General features: G+C 43.7%; 1 protein-coding gene across 9 annotated transcripts; it reads right to left on the minus strand.

Moving 5' to 3' along the window:
- Positions 1-2,340: 2,340 nt before the first annotated feature.
- Positions 2,341-20,485, minus strand: GCNT4 (glucosaminyl (N-acetyl) transferase 4). 9 transcript variants are annotated; one of them, XM_048292328.1, is made up of 5 exons: positions 20,056-20,131; positions 16,281-16,478; positions 13,989-14,064; positions 7,029-7,091; positions 2,341-5,584 (listed from the first exon to the last, which is right to left on the minus strand). In XM_048292328.1, the coding sequence occupies exon 5, from the start codon at positions 5,581-5,583 to the stop codon at positions 4,216-4,218; it is 1,368 nt and encodes a 455-aa protein (XP_048148285.1). In that variant the 5' UTR covers position 5,584; positions 7,029-7,091; positions 13,989-14,064; positions 16,281-16,478; positions 20,056-20,131; the 3' UTR covers positions 2,341-4,215. The 9 variants fall into 9 exon arrangements, 8 of the variants coding, with proteins under 8 accessions (XP_048148285.1, XP_048148281.1, XP_048148284.1 ...); XM_048292324.1 differs by lacking the exons at positions 7,029-7,091; positions 20,056-20,131 and adding an exon at positions 20,398-20,485; XM_048292327.1 differs by lacking the exons at positions 7,029-7,091; positions 20,056-20,131 and adding an exon at positions 20,398-20,445 and having other exon boundaries at positions 16,281-16,425.
- Between the last annotated feature and the right edge of the window lie 1,671 nt (positions 20,486-22,156).

Here is a 22,156-nt window from a genome sequence, read left to right on the forward strand (position 1 = left end):
CTGTCAGACATGTTGGGAAATTCCTGACATCTTCTCACAGAATGCACCCCCATGCTCCTCCTGCTACCAAAAACTGATCATGCAAGAGCAGTAGACTTTCTCACTTGAGAAAATGCCTCATACAAAGTTTTGTGGTTTTTCTTTCTCCCTTTGCTAAAAAAAATTGGTATTATAAAGATTAGTATCCCTTAGCCATAGAAAATGAAAGAGTTTTGTAGCCCTGAAGAAACAGGACCAGGATAGAGTGCGTAACTGTCAGCTTGAAATACTAAACAGCACTGGGGTACTTTCAGGACAGATTTACTGCATCTTAGTAACAGATCACATTATTCTGAAGTATCACTTCTATGAGTGGAAATTATCACTACCAAGAACAACCAAAGGTCTGTAAAAACACTGAGTTAAAGCAGATATTATACCTGAAATAAAACTCAAGGTCACACTGTAAACACGCATTAGTGTGCCCCATACACTCCACATTTACTGCCCTAAAACTGGTTTTCTTATGTTTATACATTCTGACTTAAATGCCACAGTAATGACATTAAAGTAATAGAAATACTCAACAGGCCAAGTCTGTTTTAATTACAATTACAGATTAGATGTCTAATTCCTAGTCTTTCCTTTCACATCCTTTTATTCCCATGTCAAAGAAAACACATAGTGAGGCATTTATGTTTGTATATACTATTCTCCAGACTCCATGTCTAGCCTAATAAATTCATTAACAAGACAAGTAGTACAAATGTTGGCTCTGCATCTCTTTCACTAAAGCTCATTATTTCCTTTTCTTCCTTACTTAACTTGTCAATGTTGGAATGCATTCAGCATTTTTGCTGTTTTCAGCCACTAATAAAACAGGGGGCCTGGACATACACACCAGTGCTGACAGCCAGGAGCAGTACTTGTGCCTGGCTCATGCATCCTTCCTGAATGGGAAAACTAGGTCAACTGATAGTCCAGATTCTCCATGTGACAAGCATGGGGCAGGGGGGGTAGAAGAAGGCCAGCAGAACAATGCAGAAGAAATCAGTACGTGTAAATGTATGTGTACTTCAAATTTGTGAAATAACTTACAAGAGGGATCTCTCAGAAGTGAGGAAAAGAATAAAGAGGAAAAGAATATCTAAGCTTTACTAAGGAAAACAAAATGAAACCAACAAACAAAGAAAACCACCCAAAAAACCCCCGCAAACCATGTGAGAGCAGGTAAGTGCCTATAATCTAAGTTTTGTCTCAAGTAAAACTTATTTGTCTTGCCACAAACTAGGTTCAGCCACTTTCCTCACAGGTAATTTGTGGATCATGCCGTGGGTCCATTTTAAGCAATGGCGGACCTACCTGTGTAGAGAGCAATGATGATGATGAAGGTGTTACCTACTTCTACAGTCTAATCACTTAACTGTGATACAGGCATCAGTATGGCAACACTACTGAATGCAAAGCCAAAAAACAGAGACAAAACTATTCAAAAGTTAAAACGCTTATATTTTTACTGTTCTTGTCTTTGGAAACAATGGAAAGCATTCCTCCTTCCTTAGAGATCTGCAAGAGTCCCTGGAAAACCCAAGAAACCCAGCTGAAATTTAGTGTTGATCCTGTTGTGAGCAAGAGGCTGGACTAGAAGATCTTCCAGCCACATCAATCCATGATTGATTTTCATGAACTGCCTTTCTACAACCCTGAATAGCCTCTAAAGTTACTTTCAGAAAAGCAGAAACATCTAGAATTCATTAGAAAATCAGCACTTCATAAAGTTGCAACTATGTCTGTACATCTCCCACTTCCCCACCCAGCAAACACACTGCTTTAATGGCTGATGCTGCATCCCACTGTGCCACATCCACAGCTGCTTCTCCACCACCTTGGAAACATGAGGTGCCTTATTTAAAACTAGTTAAATGACAGGCATCATTCAAACCAATTAGTCAATTAAAATAGCACAAAGTTGCATGTTAATTAAAATTATGTATTTTGATGAAGTTTAATGTGCTGGTGGATCATTTCTATAAATTTATGGTAGATCAAACAACTACAATTAAACCCAAATGTGTATGTGTGTACATACATACATAAATCCAGTTTAAATAAATACAAAATTTCAAATATATCATTAAGCATCAATTTATATGTACAGAAGGCTGTAGCTTGGCCCTCTGGGATCCTAACATTCTCTTTTTTTAACCTTTTTACCACACGGGGAGTCTATTTTACATGCAAGTATTAATGTATGAATCTGTAAATACTATCAATATTTGATTTTCTACAAAGTGTCTATAAATTACATCAAGTCGGGACAGCCTTGGGTAGACATGGCATGTCACTGAAGTAAGCAACACAGACTTTAAAAATAATCCCCATTTATTTCAGAAACAGTACATTTAAGAAATACTTGACCTGTGCAGCCACAGACTCCATAAATAGTTTGATAAATAATTAGTACTGTGCAACCAAACCCACAATACCCACAGGTTTCAAAGTGCTTAGCAAGACAACAGAATATTATGGTTCCCATTTTACAACAGGAACAGCTGAAACAGAAAACTCAGGTGGCTTGTCTGAGGTCATACTGAAAATCAGTGTCACAAATGTGGAAAAAGGCCTGAGAATCCTGACTCTCAAACCAATCCTAAGCCACAGATGACTTCACTGTGACTAAATTTATAAGCAGAAACTGAAACCAAAAAGTAACTTGGCTCATTCAGGTCAAATGAGGAACAAAGATTGCCTATAGATACGAGTCATTACTGCAGCAATCTGTAGATCAGTAAGACCACATACAGATATCCCAAAGTCACTCATGGGGACAGGCCCCTCAATAAAGACAGGTGGCTAGAAAGAAGAGAGTGGCATGGAGAAAGCTAAACCCCAGGGTCCACTGAAACCACCGAAACGGAACTTGTGGCAGAACAACACACCAGGGAACCTCCAGCAACACTCCAACTGGCATGTCTGAGTTGCAGGAGTTTCTGTGGGGACCCGTGCTCTTGCAAACACTTCCCTCATTCTGTAGCGTGGGAAGCCCAGCTGCAAGAAGGCTCCTGAGCCACTTTATTACCAGGAGGCCTGGTAGGGCCATGGCAAGCAGGGGCTGTTGGAGAACTCTTGCTCTACAGCTGAACCAGGGCCCATTCAGGCACCTGTCAGCCTGGGATCATGGTAGTGCAAAGCCACAGGACTTGCACAGAAAAACACTTCATGCAGGGTCTTCTGTTCTGCAATATGGCTATTCTTATGATTACTGCTCAATTTTGTGTGTTCTGCACTTCAACAAAGCACCACACTGCTGAACACTAACTAGAAATAGCACTTGTTATCCACGGTGCATAGACATACTGTCTCAAGATGACTGGGATTTCACAGAAACATATTCCTACAGGCAGACATAGAAATGAAGATTGACCTCTTTTGGCACTGATACCTCCCCCAGGTGGCTGCAGAGACTGCCCTTAGGGCACACAAGTATTCTGCCTTTGGAGAACACACAACTGTGTGCACTCAACAGTGCACAGCTGTTCCAACCAACTTTCACTGTTCATGAAACCAGCAGTGTTGGCACAGCATATGCTTCGTAGAAGGAAAAGCAATGCACAGGTTAGCGGAGAGAAGAGAAAAATGGTACACACAATGCAGTATATATAGGGATCTTCTTTCCCTTATAATCATCCAGTCATATTCACACTGCAAAGATCTGTGCAGCTCCCCAGATGAGAAGAGTGGAACTTTCAGGTGAGGTCACATGGCTCATTTGGTGTCATGCTGATCTCTTGGTTTTGTCTGTGAGATGGGCACTTGCAGTTTTCCTGAGGTAGCAGGTGCAGAGGTTTTTGCTTTATTCCCTTAAGAAAAGCAAAAGTGAAGGAAAAGAGGACAGGCAGACAGAAGTGCTGGAGTTTCTTACAAAAGATAAAAACGCACTTTAAGTAAAATACATTTCTGAAACACTCCACTGGGACAGACAGCACAAGAGCCTCCAAAAGCAAACTTCACCATCTCAGAATCACCCTGAAGACAATTACATGTTTATTGTGGCAAAACAGTTAATCAGAGAGAAATAACTTTTCATAAATAAATAGCTGAGCACCTGGCTCTGCAGGGCCCTGGACATTATATAGAATGGACGTTTTTCTCACTGCCATCCTGCAGCAGGTCAAGGCAGCAGAACTGCAGGTGCTGTGCTACAGCACCACACAGACAGCAGAGAGCACAGCACTGCTATATCAAGGCCTTTGTAGAACTTAAGTGCAGAAAGTGTTCATCAGAGGACAAATGCACCCACTCCTTCTGTTGTTCTGCCACCTTTTCTGCCAAGCATTTTACCAAGACAGGGTCTACTTTGGAGTCGATCTTGTTGGCGAACCAGTGCCCATAATTCAGAAGCCATCTTAATTCTCCGGCCCCGTAGATGCAGACACTGCGAAGGTGAGTACCAGTGCATGGAGGATACAAATAGTCTTCAAAATAATTCCATTTCACCAGACGAGTTTTGCTTTGTAAGTCTGTTACATCTTGGGATGACCTGGGAACTTCCCCAGGGACCCCGGGAACACGTACAAGAGTGGCCCAGAAATGTTCATCTGGAGAGTACGTGTCCCTTGACCACTCAAAAAAATCTTTTGCAAGTGAGCTTTCAAGGGTATATTGAATAAATTCTCGGCTTAAAACAAAATAGGCACTGCCTACAAATATCTCAATATTATGAGGTGGCGGATTCTTGGAAATGTTGGTTTTTACAGGCATCTGCATGTATTCATAAGGCACTTTCATAAGTTCATAGTGGTAAGTAAATCGTTCTCTTTTGCTACTGCTTGGCTTTGAAGTTTCCAGCATGTTTCCTCCACTGAGTTTCTTCAGTTCAGCGACCAACTCAAAATTTGATCTCAAAGGGAAATCTTGGCCACACAAATTGATAACATACTTCCAAGGAACTGGAGAGTCCATCAAATCAGACAAACAATTAAAATCTGCTTGCAGACGTGAAATATGTGCATAGTCCACTGTCTCCAATTTTGATGCAATGAAAATATTTGGGAAACATTTAGCTATATTGTTCAAAGCAGATTTGAAACTTTTTGCTGCTTTTCGGTCATAATGGATGCAGTAAATATTTTGACGACTGTACAATGAATGTATGAGTCTTTCTACCATTGCTGCATCTTTGTGAACAACCAAAGAATAAGCAATTGGAAAACTCTCCTCCTCTGGAGAAACAGGTTTTAGGTGGTATTTCCTAAGTGAACGATACACATGGCAGTCACTTGTCATTGCTACAACATCTTCATCAGCTAAATCAACTATTTCTTTTCTTCGTATCTCTAAACTCTTGCCAATTTCATGAGGATCTTGTTCATATATAGATGAACAATTAATTTCATACTGGAACTCATTTCTAGGGTACGTATACCTGTTTCTAACATAAGGAGAAGTGCTCAAGAAGTGCTCAACCAAGTAAATGTCTTTAGAGGGAAAAAAGTGTCTTTCAACATGGAGGAGCTTCAACAGTGCAATCAGCCACCCAGTAACACACAGAATCAGGATCTTCCTTTGTGAGGGACATTTGTAGGACCACTTGCATCTCTTCATTCTGCAAGAAAAAAGAGACAAGGTGTTATTTTAAATCAGAAATCATCAGAGACAATTCCAACCTCTAAGAAAGACATGAGTGCACCAGTCTGCCTACAGCATAAACACCACGTTATGAGGACGGGGCACTGGTAATCTCTAGTTTCTTCTTAATCATCATTTTGAAATTTCATTCCCCAGAATGAGCTGAGTGCAGGCAATAAACCAGATGATCTCCAGTTAAATAAGAGTACCAGAACAAGACTCCCACTGGTTTTTTTCCAAACCATTTTAAAATTTATAATGAGCCACAAAATGAAGTACAGCAACCCCTGTACTGGCAAAAACATTACTGTCATCCATTTGAGTAGGAAGTATTGTTTATTTTCCTGAGTAACTACAAGGGATTCAATGAGAGCAGCACAGGGATCTCTAATAAGTCTGCAAAGAATATGTGCTTAATGGTAGATATTAGTATTGTTTTTAAAAAAAGGCATGAAACAGAAAGCTTTAGAATTCAAACACTGCATCCTCATTATCTCTAACACTGGAGCTGGCTCATAAAGATGTCCAAGGGGAAATTAATTTCCTTCCTGTCCTATGCCAACAGGATGTGATGAGCCCAAAGTCCTTTCTCTCTTCAGATTTCTTCTGGAAAATACTTCTAACTTGCCCTGAAGATAGAGGTGGATAAAGACATAGCACTTTCATGCACTAGTGTGAACATATAAGCAATGTACCATTCTAAAGGCAGAAGGGTAGTAGTAAGCAACAGTGCATCTGTCCTGCTCTCTGCCATGTGACCCAACCTTGGATGTGACCACAAAAATACACGTGGCCCCTTTTTATACAGCGTGTTATTTAAAAACATTCCTGTGTAGCACATTAACAACTGAGGTATCACCACAACAAAAGCTAAACACCAAGATCCTCCTCCATATAGCTTTGCTTTACTGGCTGATTGCAAGCAGCATTGTTTCTATCCCTGAATTAAAATTATACCAGAACCACATACAAGGGCAACAGTAAACTTAGCTCTACTTAGCTCAAGCAAAGCTCTACTTTGTCTTTCAATTGAACAGCTCCCAATATTTTCTTTCAAATAGAAGATGTTCCAGCATGCTTCCAGAGTCAATAAAATGGTGAGGCCAGTGGAAGTGGCTCAGGTGACTGCACATCTCACGTATGCATGTAAAATCAAGTACTGAGATGTGCATTCAAATATATTGCAAGACTAACTTGGGCATCTTTAGCATCCCCTTAAATGTCAAGTCTTGTAAGCTGTAGCTACATTTAAATTGCAACTTGTCAAGGCAGAGCTTTTTCATTTGTCTGTTCTCCCTTGACTTTGCCTTTTTCTGTGCATCTTTGTCCTTAATATTTCTATTCCAGGGCAACAGAAAGAAGGAAATCTTCTTGTTTCACCAGGGGGTGCCATATACAAACCAGGGTAAGCCAACACATACCTATTTTGTAGAAACCAAAGCTCAGCAACTCTCTGCAGGTTTTAAACACAGTTTCCAGGTATGCTAACAAAGAAAGAGAAAAAACAGATCTATCTCATAGAATCATAGAATAGAATAGTTTGAGTTGGAAGGGACCTTAAAGATCATCTCATTCCAAAATCCCTGCCATGAGAGCAGTGAACCTTCCACTAGACCTTGAATACTGTCAGGGATGGGGAATCCACAACTTCTCTGGGCAACCTGTTCCAGTGCCTCGTCATCGTCAAAATGAAGTGAGGCATTCGTATCTCTACGAAGCCAAAAATCCCAAATTCCCTCACAGCAAGAGGTGTTTTCCTCCATATCTTCTTCAAATTAATCCCAGCCCAATGTCTAATCTTAGTTTCCCCTTTACCTACTTCCTTCATGTATCTGTGTTCCTGGAGAAAATCACTCTCAAAAGCTGCTCCTAACCAAAGGAAGGTTTTCAGCCATATGATAAAAGCCCTGTAGAGGGAAACACAGGTAACCTGCCCCATTTTTTTCTCTGGAGGGAGAAGACCTGTGTGATGTGGCCTTTCTGTGAAGCCCACCCCATGCCTCTGCCCAGTGTCTCCCTGGCTACCAAGGACAACACCTACCACCCCTGGCTGAACAGGGATTGCCTAATTCAAGGAGCAAATCTTCTCTTACTTTCTCCTTCAAAAAGGTGTGTCTGGACAAAGAAAAATGAGGCAAAAAAACCAACACATTCCAAACTTCTCCAAAACCTCTCTATCTGTGTGGCCAGCTTCTGCCCAGTGCCAAACATTCTGTTGCTATGAAACCAAACAACGCCATAGAATCTTAGAATGTCTTGAGTTGGAAGGGACCCACAAGAATCATCAAAGTACAACTCCTGGCCTGGCACAGGATACCCCAAGAGTCACACCATGTGCCTGAGAGCATGGTCCACCTCAGAGTATTGAACTCTGTCAGGCTGCTGCTGTGACCCCTTCCATGGGGAGCTTCTTCCAGGGCCCAGCCACCCCCTGGGTGAAGAACCTTTTCCTTATATTCAACCTAAACCTCCCCAACACAACTTCAGACTGTTCCCTCAGGTCCTGCCACTGTCCACCACACAGAAGAAATCTCAGTGCCCACCCACCCCTTTCCCCTCACGAGAAAGTTTTATGTCATGGTGAGACCTCCCCTAGTCTCCTCCAGGCTGACCAGACCAAGTGCCCTCAGCTGCTCCTCATACGGCTTCCCCTCCAGACCCTTCACCATCCTCGTGGCCCTCCTTTGGACACTCTCCAATAGCTTTATATCTCTCTTATCCTGTGGCACCCAAAGCTGCCCCAGCACTGGGGGTGAGGCCGCCCCAGTGCAGAGCAGAGGGGGACAATCCCCTCCCTTGCCCGGCTGGTGATGCTGTGCCTGATGCCCCCAGGACACAGGTGGCCCTCCTGGCTGCCAGGCACTGCTGACTCATGTTCAACTTGCCACTGACCAGGACCCACTGGTCTGTTTCCACGGGGCTGCTCTCCCAGCCTTTTGTATCCCAGTCTGTCTGTACCTCCAGGCTTGCCCTGTCCCAGGTGCAGAATCCAGCACTTGTCTTTGTTAAACTTCATAGGATTGGTGATTGCCCAGCCCTCTAATTAGTTGAGCTCTATCTGCCTTCAACAGCTCCTCCCAATTTAGTGTCCCAGTTTATACCTTTGAGTCCTGCATCCAAGTCATCAATGAAGATGTTGAAGAGCACAGAGCCTAAGGTGAAGCCCTGTGGAACCCCACTGGTCACAGGCCACCAGCCTGATGTCACCCCATTCACTGTAACCCCTTGTGTCTGACCCGTCAGCCAGCTGCTCACCCATGGCATGACATATCCAGAAGGATCCTGTGAGAGACAGTACCAAAAGCTTTACTGAAATCCAAAAAGATCACATCACCTGGCTTCCCTTGATCAGCTAGGTGAGTTACCTTGTCATAAGAATTAGTTTGTCAAGCAGGACCCTCCCCTCATGAAGCTGTGCTGACTGCAACCAATGATTGCATTGTCTTTCAGGTGTTTTTCAGTAACTTCCAGAATAATCTTCTCCATAATTTAATCAGGCACTGGACTGAGACTGACAGGCCTGTAGTTACCAGGGTCATCCCTCTTGCCTTGAAGGAATTCTTCCTCATGTCCAGCCTGAACCTTCCCTGGTGCAGCTTGAGGCCATTTCTTATCCTGTTGCTGGTTGCTTGGGAGAAGAGGCTGACCCCCACGTTGCTACAGCCTTCTTTCAGGTAGCTGTAGAGAGCAGTAAGGTCTCCCCTGAGCCTACTCTTTTCCAGGCTAAATAACCCCAGCTCCCTCACTCCTCATATGACTTACTTTCTAAATCCTTCACCACCTTTGTTGCCCTTCTAAATCATTTTTCTCTCACCAGTATAAAGCTAATTTCAGTAAAAGGCTGAGATTTCTTGAGGAACAGTGTGAGACCAGATAACTAAATCTCTTGGGACAGAAGGGTCATCACAAACCTCACTGGGTTTTTACTCAACTTCAAAACTCTTTATTTTTGACCACATGAAGACTCAAAGCCCTACTCAGACATCGAGGTGTACTGTACGCACCCTCCTCTTCGGAGAAGCATGGAATGAATGAACATGGCACATGAGAACAGGAAGCTATTGCTGCCCAAAGTGCTTATCTTGGGTAGCACTGACCAGATGGTAACTCTGGTTATCTTGCCCACAAAAACATTTTCCTCGGGTGATGCCATACAATACACAGGCAAGGTTCCATCTTTTGTATCAAGATTTTCTATTATGATTTTATACTATGAGCTTGGCATTGACATGTTGCCTTGTTCTGTAAAAGGTGTTACTTGTCTTTTCTACATGTGAGAAGATTCTTGAGGTACACTTGCTTGACCCAGGACTTGAGGAGGGCAGAAGCCCCAGGTCTTCACCCAGCATAAGACTTCTGTCCAGATCCTCCCCAGGTTATACAGCCCTTTGATGAACCTTGGGTCCAAGGAAATCCTCTTCTCCTGCCTCCGCACCACACTATTAATAAAACTCCCAGATTTTACCCTCTCCATGTGGGCCAGAACAAACACATGCACTTGTATCTGATTAACAGATCCATTATCAATTTATTATGTCAAAAAACCTGCACTTCCCTTGTCACTAGCAGTGTAATGCAAAACACAAAAAACCAATTTTATTAAAGTCTGGCAGTTGTCTCTCCCTTCACAACTGCTGCTCAAGTTCAGAGAAGATGTATGAAGGCTAAGTATCCATCCCTCAGGACCAGCTACAGCTCAGCCTCACAAAGATCATGCCATCAGCTGCAAAGTCTGCTGTCTCAAAGTTTTATGAATTCATAAAGCCATGCCCACTACTCAGGATCCAATTGCAAAATGAAAATGGGTGAAGTTGTCAGGAAAAGCAGGAAATCCTCTCCCCGGGTCCTCAGACTTCACATGGGAGGACTCCCACTTCAGGAGTGTGGTCACTGGGAAGTGGCCCAGCAAAAAGCTTCCAGTCATGAACCACAGACACTAATTGCAACTCTTCTGATTAACAGCAAGGTTCTAAGTGTGTCTTCTGTGATACTGAAGTTTAAAAATGTTAGGCAAGGGTAAGGTGTTCTGCTAACACCAGATGCAACCTGGTTGAAAAACTCTGAACATGCTGCTCTTTGAATCATGTGAAAAACTGAATGATTTTGCATTTCACTGGCACCCCCAAGAAACACACGCATTGCCTCACATCAATGTATGTCTTATAAACTCAACAGAAATACTTCCTATTTCAGGATTTTTTGTTTAAACTGAATTGAGTTCTAAAAGAAATTCAGTTTTGAATGAGAACAAAATTTTACAGAGGGCAACAGTTCACATATTGGCTTGTTTTACAAATTAGGGTATTTTCATCAAAATTAGGATAGATTAGAACAATGTTTTCTTCTTCATTTGCATCTTTTAATAACTAAAAAAGCATTCTTTTCTGTAAAAATTTATAAAAGCAGCAGTGGGACTCCTTGCCTCCAAGGCAGACTCTAAGAGGGAGTGATGATGTGCCCAAAAAACTATTCTGCTGTTTCACCTGAGCACTGTGTAATTTTTGTTGCATTCTGATCTAAATACACAGGCTAAGGCCACTGTGCACTATTGGTTATCAAGGTTATTGCAATATTGAAGGTATGATTCCTATATTACTTAATTTTTGTTATTAATAGTTCCATAACATTGAATATCTAAGATGCTGTGGAAACAATACCAATCAGTGTAGGCTAGCTTTAAATTGGTTTTGAGTGTGCCCACCAGAATGCTCACTGTATTTACCAAATCAGTGTAAAGTGAGCCTTATAAACTTTGCATCTTCTCAGTGCTATGCAAAGAAATTTTTGTGGGCCAGCTGGTAAACTGCGTATCTGGGTAGCATTGGATACCTCTTACCAGTCCAGCATCTTTTCCCTGGAGGGAAGCAAACCACACATACAGAAAGAGGAGCAGAGAGAAGTCTTATCCACCACCTCCATGTAAGCCCACAGCCCTTGAAAGAAAAAATAGGAACTGCTGTTGCTGTTAATTGGAAGAAGAACACAGCAGTCAGGTGAAACTGTACATTATCAGATCTGGTGGTCCAAACTGCTCTGAAGAACCTCATGTGAGCACATACATTAATTCATTTGGAATAACATTTGTACAAAGTGTACATCCCTTCCTTCAGGGTAAAATTAAGCTCAAATTAACACTCCTACTAAAAAACTGTACACCCTCACACATTGTTTCATAGAATTACAGAAACATGGAAATACTTGAATTGGAAGGGGACTTTAAATGTCATCTAGTCCAACTCCTCTACCATGGGCAGGAACATTTCCACTAGACTGCTTGAGGTTGTCCCACAACATCTGGTCATACTTTATGCTAGGAAGCAGAACTTAATGTGGTGAAACTACCCAGACTACTTCTAGATTTGGTCTTGAAAAAACCAGCAGAGAACCTGTTCTGCATCCTAGTTGCTCTACTATGCACATGAGACACACCTTGCCCAAGCTAAGATCTGAGGCCCTCTGCAGGTGCTGGAAAGATGTAAGATACAAAAGGATCACCAATTCGTCCCAAAGCATGAACCATGAGATGGGCTGGATGAAGCATCCCTGGTAAAGTCACGGTCACAACAAACAGAAGCCAGGAAAAAGCCCAGCTTTTGCATGACAACTGCCAGCTCTGCCAGCTCTGCTTGCAATGGCACAGCCTTGTTGCACCTCCAGTGCGAAGAATTACAGGAGCAGCAGTATTTCACCCATCTGTGATCCTCTGCCAGGAACACCCAGCAGCTCCTCCATCCCAGAGTGGCACTCAGAAGCAACGGAGAAAAGCCAGGAAGATGCTCTAGCCAGCGCAAGTCTGAGTTAGCTCAGAGAACCAAGATCCTGCTCTGGCTGACCTCCAATGTCTCATATACACCAGCGCTGCAGCAGCTTCAGCCCTCCTTCAGGCCACCCCTCTGTAAATGTTTAAGGAGACATTTGAGCAACTCAGAGGAATGGACAGGTTCCATTCATGAGCACAAAGAAATTGGCAGGCTTTGGGCTCACATTGTGTCTCTGAAAGTGTGTTTCCACTTTAGTAAGACTCTAATAATATATATATGGAGACCTTGTTCCTGTGAGAGACCAGGGCTTTACTGCAGCAGCTCACACTATTATTTTTGTTTTTTCTGTAAACTCAGTGAACCCAGACTCCCAGTCTGTGCAACTTTGTGATACCAATGTCAGTCTTCCACAGGAGGAGTCTAGAGCTCCCTTCACATTGAGCAGGAGCAAATTACCAACTCTCACATTTCTCTTGCTCTGCATGGTGAGTCTCACCTGCCATCCACATAGTGCAGAGTTCCCAGTTTGTTTGTATTCAGAGCACACTGCTTTATTAGCAGCTTCTGAACTACCTTGTTTGAGAAAATACAGAATTTTTCAACTCCCTAGCACTTCAGTCCCTTTCCTCATTGTGTCTTTTCTGATACAGCTTGTGCTGCATTAAACTCAAGTGCTTCAGAGATTAAAGGTAGAAGCTTCTTACAATGGGTGGATCTGCAATGCCTAGAAGATCCCTGAATGTCGCCTGCAGGTTGGAGCCACTATGAACCATCCGGCTCCATCACAGGAAGCACAGAGCCTGGTGGAGCCAAGATACGAGATGTACCTCCAGGCAGAAGGAAAAAACTCCTGCTTTGAAGGTTGGGTTTTGTTCAGGAAAAATGAAGGGATCCATGCTCAAAGAGGGCTGACACCATGGAGAAGGAAAAGCATTCCTTTGATGTTGGAAGCAACAGGCTCAGCAGCAGGCATGCGGGCAGGGCTACCTGAGGAAGACTGTAACTTGTCTGCCTGTAATAACCAATGCATCACAACTTTCCTGAGGAGCACAAGGCATGTATCAATGTCCACTGGCCCCTCTGCTCTGCCCTCTCCCAGTCCTTCCCAAAGGACCTGCTCAGTAGCAAGCAAACGTCCAATCTCAACCACCAGCTACACTGAGCTACAGAAAACAAAAGGCAGGCTCTCTCCTAATGCATAGTGCTACCAAATTTATCATACTTCTTTTCTACTTTAGCAATACTGATCAAAGAAGTCTGTGACTTTCGATAGATGCCACAAATTACTTTTGGTGTCATGCCAGATGGCCAGCTGGAAGGAACCATCTCTTGTCTGTTGTCACATCAGCTTGGGACTGGTTTACCCAGGGCACAGACTGACAAGAAATGTTGACTGCTACTAGAATAGGGATTATTGGAAAGTTCAGGCTGTGAGGAGGCAGTGCTCTCTCCTCAGTGGATCTGAAATACATAGTGCTTGCTATGAAAGCTGTTGTGAGCCAGCCTACTTCTCTGCTTGCCACAGAGCAAGAGTTATGTGAAAAGGTCAAGTTTGAGTGTAAGTCTGTGGAAGGAGACAAAAGAGAGAGAGCAGATGTAGGGGAACAGAAGTGCTTTTACCCCATCATGTGATTTTCTCTTGCATGAAGAAACCCTTCTGCATATGTACAGCATGAACCAAGCTCCTTGCTGTCACCTAGGTAAAAAAACAAAAAGGGAATGGGTGCTGAGAAGAGCAGGGGCAGCAGAACAGAGGTTGGGAAATTATGAAAAAGGAGAATGGAGAGAGGCAAAAACAGTGTCTACACCTTTCCTTGGAAACCAGGTCACAGTGTATTTCAGCAGCTAACACCATTACCACATAAAGCAGGAACTATGGGAACAATTCCCTCTCCTCTGGGTAAAAACACTTTAGAAAAGTTCTCCCTGATAAAATATCTCTGTTTGCTTAATACACACCTGCTCCCACAGCAATGCAAACTTGGTGGTTTGCATGACCAACTCCGTGGAAAAATTTAGTTAGCTCCTCCTGGTTTTCCCTCTGGTCTATACAAATCAAGTCTGGGTCTTGATAGGTCTATGGGAAAGACAGAGGGGATGATGTTCCTGGGAAACTGGGGAAGTGGAAAAGTAATCATGTGCTTTCCTAAGCTATTTATTTTATTTTTTAGTAAACTGTCTGTCTGAATTAAACTTTTAACACTACTTGACTATTCAATGCTGCTAACTAGAAAAGTTAATTTATTAATGTGCTAATTTTTTTACTGCTGCTAGCTGGTTATTTCCATTGCAAAATTATCTATTGATAGGGATCATGGGATTTCTGTAGGAGTACTTTTTATTGGCATTAAATCTTAATTAGTTGATTCTATCAAGTTTGTCTGGTTTTCCACCCACTTGCCCTGCATGGGAGCCTCAGCCTGTGCCCCTCTAACACAGTCACACCACCAGCCTCATTCTACACAGCTCACCCCCTTGTTTTGGCTTGCCTAGCTGATGTAAGATTACTTACTTTTCACTTACAGTTTCTCTGAATGATGAACAACTAAAGAGCTAAGTAACTACAATTACTTACACACTTAATTGCAAGATGCGGAAAACTATGTCACTACTTTTAGACCTAATTAAATGATAAACCTGCTGATTTTAAGACCCTGAAGACTTAAAACAACATAATGTCCCAATGAAAAACAGTAAGAAAAGACTACAGTTAGCAGAGTATGGTTTGTGCTTCTGGAAGAGGAAAGACAGGTTCTTGCCACACACATGGGAAACACAGACCTGGCAATTATGAATATTGCACACGACTTTGTCCTGATATTAATCATGAGGAAGGACTCTTTCTTGCATAGGATCTGTATTTCCCAGCAGAACTTTCTGTGCAGACACTAAGTTGCTTTGCTTGTCTGTTTGCCACTCAGTTCCAGCTCTCTGTATACTCTTTAGAAAAGCTGGATTCTCCTTTCCAGTTGCCTCCAGTGGCAATCTCCATAGTTTCAGTAAAATATCTTACATTAATTTCAGCGTGTTCATGTCCCAGAGATATGCCAAGGTAAAGAAAGTCAATGTCTCAGCTCTTTGGCTAGGAAAAGAGGCAAGCAACTTCTGCAGGGTCATACACGCAGCACAAAAGAGAATGTGGTTCCTCTGCAACCCCAACTAATCTGAGCTGCTTTACAGTAACTTTTCATGAAAGCTCTTTTGCTGGAGGCCTGAAAAGAAAAGTCTCTCAGCAAATCCCTTGGTACACCTCATACTACTGCACCATGCCAGTCAGAGGATTTGCAGCCCTCTTAAAGCAAAAAAGTGTTAAGAAGGCCCAGAGATAATCAGTCATCAAAATTCCCAAGCGTGATGCTCATACATTCAGAATTCTAATTCTCTGGCTTTGTGAGATGGGGGTGTCCGTGCTTGCCAAGGACTTAGTGTACTATAAAGGCAGAAGTCAAGAAAACAAACAAACCATCAAATCCCACTAACAGAGTTTACTCCCTTCTGATTTGTGGCAATCTAGAGTTTAACAGCTTTGTTCCACCTATATGGGAGTTTAAAGCAATAGTACTACAGTGGAGACAGGGTTAACATTTAAACTATAGTATAACACAAAAATTAGGCCCAAAGGGACAGAATTTGTGTTCATTGGCAAGGAGAAGCACTGTAAAAGATGGTGGAAGTTTCCTGTTAGACAGGGAAGCAGGAGAAACTGCACTACACTGCAGAAAAGCTCCCATTAACAGCTCAAAATATTTCTCCATTTCCTTCACCTCCTCGCCAAGCTGCCTGCAAAGTCTTCTCTGCAACCCCCCACTGTAAATCAACCTCTTTAAGTCATTTCCTCCCCCTCCTCCCCCCTCACCAAAGTCACAGCTTGTCATATCAGCAAGATCACATCAAAGAGAGCTGCACACCTACCTCCTGGACTTAGCTGTGGTCTCTTCCCCTCCTTAGGATGCTCTGTCCCAGGACATCAATATGGGCACAGCCCGCTCAGTGGGCGAACAAAGTCGTGGTGTCTGCTCCATTCTGCCACTGCCTGCAGCCTCCACCAGTATCAGTGCTTCAAGTCCATATGAAGTTGGACATACAGAAGTAGTAGGGATGACATTATTTCTTGCACAAATTACAAAAGAAAATTGTAAAATGTTAGCTGAAAATTAATGAACATGGAGGCGTTGCACGGTAAGTACTAGGGCGGGTGGGCATGAAGGGTAGCAATGTCTGCAGTTGTGATATAAAAAGCCTCTGCTTTTTAGCAGGTTGGTTGGGAAGGTTTTATTATTATTATTATTATTATTATTATTATTATTAAGCTGTGGAAGGCATTATCTGTATAAGAAGCATGTATTTTTGTTTACTCACGTAGCATTTCTAAGCACCAAGAAGGCAGGGACAAAGAAACACCATAAAAAGAGCAGATCACATCAAAGCAACGTAATTTCCTTCTCCACCAGAGTAAAGAGGACTTGGGGAGAGGCAGGAAAGCACTGGGACATGAGGAATCTGTCAAAAGCCTCACCAAGTTTAAGATACACACGGTACTTCTGGTACCAAGACTCCAGGTCTCAGAGGCCTGCTCCCTCCACAAATAAAATAGCTCTGACACTAAGCCAAGGTGAGAAGTTTGGGCTACTGTTATGACACTCACAGTCCTCATGATACTTCCTGAAATTCTCCTTAGATCTGATGACCTGCATTGCAAGTTCACCTATACATAAGTACTTTGTATGGTATACAATGCCTCTGTGGCAAGAAATACATTTCTGGGTTATTATACCTAACTTTTCTCTGTGTGATGCTTAAAAAGAAATTTGAGGAACTAAACACTGTACTATTTGCGTATATCACAAACAACTATCATGGTATTTTCCCTCGAGGAAAGCAGCAGTATTCCTAAGGCATATGTAGCATTCTCCTCCTCTCCATCCACATTTTGACCAAAATACTGTGCACACTAGCCTCCTCTTCATCACCAGTCTTCCAGCTGATACAGAATTATAAACTGCACTTTTGTGACTGAAGTAGGCTGAGTCTCATAAGCCCCAAAGAGGGCTCTGGGTGTCACAGATTCAAGGGATCCTGCAGTCCTGCCTTAGCTTGTTGTCCCCAGCATTGCAAAATTATACAGAGAGAACAGTATCCAGATTCCTTAATATGGAATATTAATACTTAGTATTGGCACACTGTGTTTGCATAAGATGCAATGTGGCAAGACAGTAGCTGGGTCAACTTTACCTCTTTTCAGTGTGGTGGGAGGGTACAGTGGCCAATTGTACCATGTATTATAAATTGATTAAAAAATTAAGAAAATGGGACATTTTCTGTGAGAAAAAAGCTCCCAACACATACAAAACTGGAAAAGGTCTGCAGAGGGCTATGCATCTTTTGAGTAAGATTTAGGGTGCTGACTTGTCCCTGCCTGGAAATTAAGCATGCAGAAAGACCTCCACCAGCAAAGAACAATGCACCACAAAAACACACACAGGCCAACTGCACTCCACAGTCAATCCAAAAGGAAATTGATTGGCACCAGGGAATCCTGCACAGGCCAGGGGCTAGCTACTTGACCCACCAGACAAGCCATGCAGCAGTTAGATACTACAACAGAGCCCTGTTGTAGGAGGATGGGTGGGTCTCTGACAGGCTGGTATGTACCCTGTCACCTGCCTTTGTCTGAGTGTGGTGCAATTACAGAGCTCCTCTTTCCTCACAGCTGGCTCTCTTGTACTAAAAGCAGAGGGACCTCTGCCTCACACTTGGTCACATCACAAACCCTGGTGAAGCCTTTTTCATTTTTTAGTGTTTCAGTGAGATGTCTGATGAGGCTTGACTTGTTGACAATTACGCAAAATGCACTCCCTTGCTGGATTCGGCACCCTGCTGGTTATGTTGCAGAAATGAGCTTTTTATGACTCATCTGGTACATTTCTTAGTTCCTTTATCAGTATTTCTTGGAAGACCTCAAAAGCTGGAGTCACCATATGACTCCTGATGACTCTTTCTGTATCTGTAACTCCTACATAAATGCTTTAAGCTGAATTCCTCTGAACTCACCTGGACTACTTATTTCAGGTACAGTCTCTTGCCTCTCACCAAGGCATTTATAGGATCACAACCAGGCTGTTGACTGACTAGAATAATTTGCACATATTAGGCCATAAAATAGCATGCATATTATAGGTTATGAACCACAAAACCCACAGAACCAGGTACATAAGCAGTTTTCAGTGTGTGGATCCCATTCTTGGGGATCTGGATCCCCAGTGTAATATCACACAGAGGTGGTGCTAACACAAGCATCTGAAACCTGAATGTATTCCTTATCACCATTACAGCTTTTCAAAAAGTTATAATCCTTAGGAATTACTAATTTATATGATACATATGTCAAAAAGCATTAGCCAGGTTTGTTGGTAATCTTTAAATGCCTTTACAGCTGGGCAGTATACACAAAAATACAAAAAAACTGGGCCAAAACCCACCACTAACAGATGTACAAAACCAGAAACCACAGTTGCACAAATGTAGTAGCATTTCACTTCGCTGTCTATGACCATCTCAGAAAAACTACATGCATGAAAGAACAATCACATCATATCCATGGAGCCCATCCAGCCCAGGATGTTGTCTCATAGTAGTCAAAAGCTGATACTTTCTCCTGGAAACAGCAGAAAGGACAAGTATTCTTGAACAGTTTCTCCGCATGCCCTTTCCGCTTCCATTTGCTTACAGCTTAGAAGTTTTCAAAGACAGTTTACAAATGTCTGTTTCTTCAGAAATTTTGAGCTCTTTCATCTAGTCATTTTTGAACCTACACAAGCTTTCTGACATACAGAGACTAGGGAGTGTGGGGGTGGGGGGCAACATGCTACAGCTGACTTGAGCATGGTGTAAAAACCACTTTCTTGTATTTGCTTTCAATCTTTTGCCTTCCAGTGTCACTTGACTGTTGTAATTCCCTGTCTGAAAGAAGCAAACAGCTCTTCCTTGTTAATTATCTCCACTTTGGTTGCAAGTTTATCTACCCTCTCTACCTCTCAGCTGTTTCTCTTACAAGCAAGCAAATGCAAAATTTATTTATGCAAAAAGGCTACTGTTAAGGAAATGTGCCTATCTCAAAATGAAACAGACTGGTTTATGGATTAGATGTTTGGAATGAGTTAGAGGATGTTCAATGGAGCAGAGCCCCAGGTGGGACACAGTGGAGGTTCCCCATAAGGTCTTCTTTTTCTAAGCCTTACTCTGGTATTAGTAAATTTGTTCACCCGCTAATGAGGGGCAAGATGCTACTGTCTCTCTTCGAGAAAAAAGAAGAAGAAAAAAAAAAAAAAGGAAAGAGTTCTGACAGATTCTTCCTGTTCTTACTTTCTGTTTTCTCACAAGGAAGAAGAACCTCTTTCCATCCTAAAGAAATGACTAAGTGCACTTGGCAAATTTGAACATAGCTACACGAACGTTTTGAGCAATTTACTGAGAAACGAAAAAATGCCAACATCACAGCAACCCTGACTCCTCTTACCAAACCTCACTCTAAGTTGGTGTAACTGTTGCTTCTGGAAAGAAGCTTACGCGGCTGCAACATCTGGGCACGCCGCCTACCAGCCGGGCTGCAGGCAGGTGTGTTCCCCGGCTCCGGACACCCGCAAAATCCCCCCGTAACTAACTTTTAAAACAAACGGCGCCTTCTTACCGGAGCTCTCCCGCAGCACCAGCACCGACCCTCCTCCTCCTGCTCCGGCCGCCTCCAGCGCCGCGCCCGGCCCGGCCCTCTCGCCCCCGCGCAGCACCGCCCCGCCTGCGCTCCCGCGGAGTCACACAGTGCCGCCCTTTCCTCCCCCTCCCCCTCCTCCTCCTCCCAAACTCCGCGGCCGCGGCCGAGCATCCAAGTTTGTGCCTTCGGCGAAGCCCCCGGGAGGGGGACGGGAGCTGCTGCGACCCCAATGCACCGCTCCTCGAAGTTAGGGCTCAGCTTCGCGGGCCGGGACCCCTCGTTGCCGCTGTCCCGGGACGTGCCCACCGGCCGCGCACTCACCCGAGCGGATCGCGGCCGTCCCGGGGCGGCGCGGTGCTCGGCTCGTGTGTGAACGGGTGTGTGATGGGTGTGCGGCACAGCATTTTCCTCCATGACGTGGAGGAAAAAAGAAGAGCCGCCGCCCGCCCCGAAACCTGGCGGGCAGGAGGAGGAGGACGAGTGGGAGGTGGCGGTGAGGTCCCCGCCAGCACCTGGGACCGGGAGGAACCTGCCGCCTCCACGCCGCCCCTCCGGCAAACGCGGCGCCGAATTCCTCACGGCTGCCCTGCGGAGGCGGAGCAGCCGAGGAGCTCCGCAACCTCGGCCGGGAGGCAAGACAGGGCTGCGAGTGGGCTGGGCTGGCGACGAGCCCCCGGCCCGAGCTCCTCATCCTCTGCTCGGCTGCCCCGAGAGCGCACAGCCCTGAAGCGGGATGAGCTGCAGCGGTCGGGTGGGCACGAGGGCGGCAATGGCTGCAGTTCTGAACTGATAAGCTGTAGCCCGCCGTTAAGCCTCTGCTTTTGAGCAGGTTGGTTGGGGAGGTTTTATTATTATTTTTTATTTAGCAGTGAAATAACTTGCCGCTGCACTGGAATACTGCAGCTCCCCAACGACTTCCAGGCAAAGGTGTTTTAAGGTCAGGCCGAGCTGTTGGCTCTGCTCGCAGAGAGCCTCGGGCCCTGGTGCACTGGCTCGGTGGGAAATGTAGAAGACGCCACCACACCAGAGAGCATCTGTCTGCTGCTGTAGCGCTGACCCTGCAGATGGGCATCGCTGTGACAGCTCGGCTTAAGGCTGGTAATTGATTGCATAAGCCACCGTGACCAAGTTGTAACTGAGTGTTTGAGCTCTCACTACAGAAAAGTGTAAGTGAAATCAAAAGGCCACAGATGATACAAAACTCACCTGTGGGTTACTCTGCTACAGCAGTATTGGAGTAAGTGATAAAACCTTCTGCCACAGAGAAAGCCAAAGCCTTAGTAAAAACAAATACCCCAACAAACAAAAAACCCCACATCCATAACCCAGAAAAACATATAGATACAAAAATCACATAAAAGTTTTTTGAATCCTGTTCTGAAGTCCCATTCCTTAGAAATGTTTTACTCCCTTCTTGTGTCATGTTTTTCTTGCTACAGCCAGTAATTTAGCAATTCAAATTTCAGATCACCTAGATAATTTCCTAACCAACTAGTCAACTGACTACTGGTGACCAGAAAAAGGGCCCAAGTCTTATGTAGGCAATGCTCGTTCTCTTGATTTAAACAGTGTATTTTCCTCCAGTATAGTATTAAGGTTTGAAGACCAGGAAAAAAGTCTTTGTGTCATCATGACAAAACACTTGCCAACTGCAACTGCTTCAAGAATTTATCCAAACTCCTATGGCAGCATTATTCATCTCTCTCCCTCCCTCCTAGCTGCATTTCCACCATCAAAAACCCAAGCAGTATTTGTGCCTTGAGTACTGTAAGTACCTCTTCCAAGCTGGTTTTCGTTCCTATTATATTCCCCCCTGACCTGCTCTGCTTTGCCTGGCAAAAAGGTGCAATGTTTTGTGTTGATCCTCTGCTTAGAATCAGTTTAGTTCTCTTGGCACCTGCCTTTACTTCTCTTCTCTTTTCCATGTGTTTCTCTTGCTTACAGAGCTTCATGACCTCTGATCTGTGTTACTCAGGAGGTCACATTGGTTCCTGCTGGCCTTAAAATCTATGGATGTTGTGTTGTATCATCTACCTCCCAGCTGCTTATCTTCCTCTTTACTCATTCTTTTGAGTCTTGC

Source organism: Corvus hawaiiensis, chromosome Z (genome assembly GCF_020740725.1).
Source record: "Corvus hawaiiensis isolate bCorHaw1 chromosome Z, bCorHaw1.pri.cur, whole genome shotgun sequence".
NCBI lineage: Eukaryota > Metazoa > Chordata > Aves > Passeriformes > Corvidae > Corvus > Corvus hawaiiensis.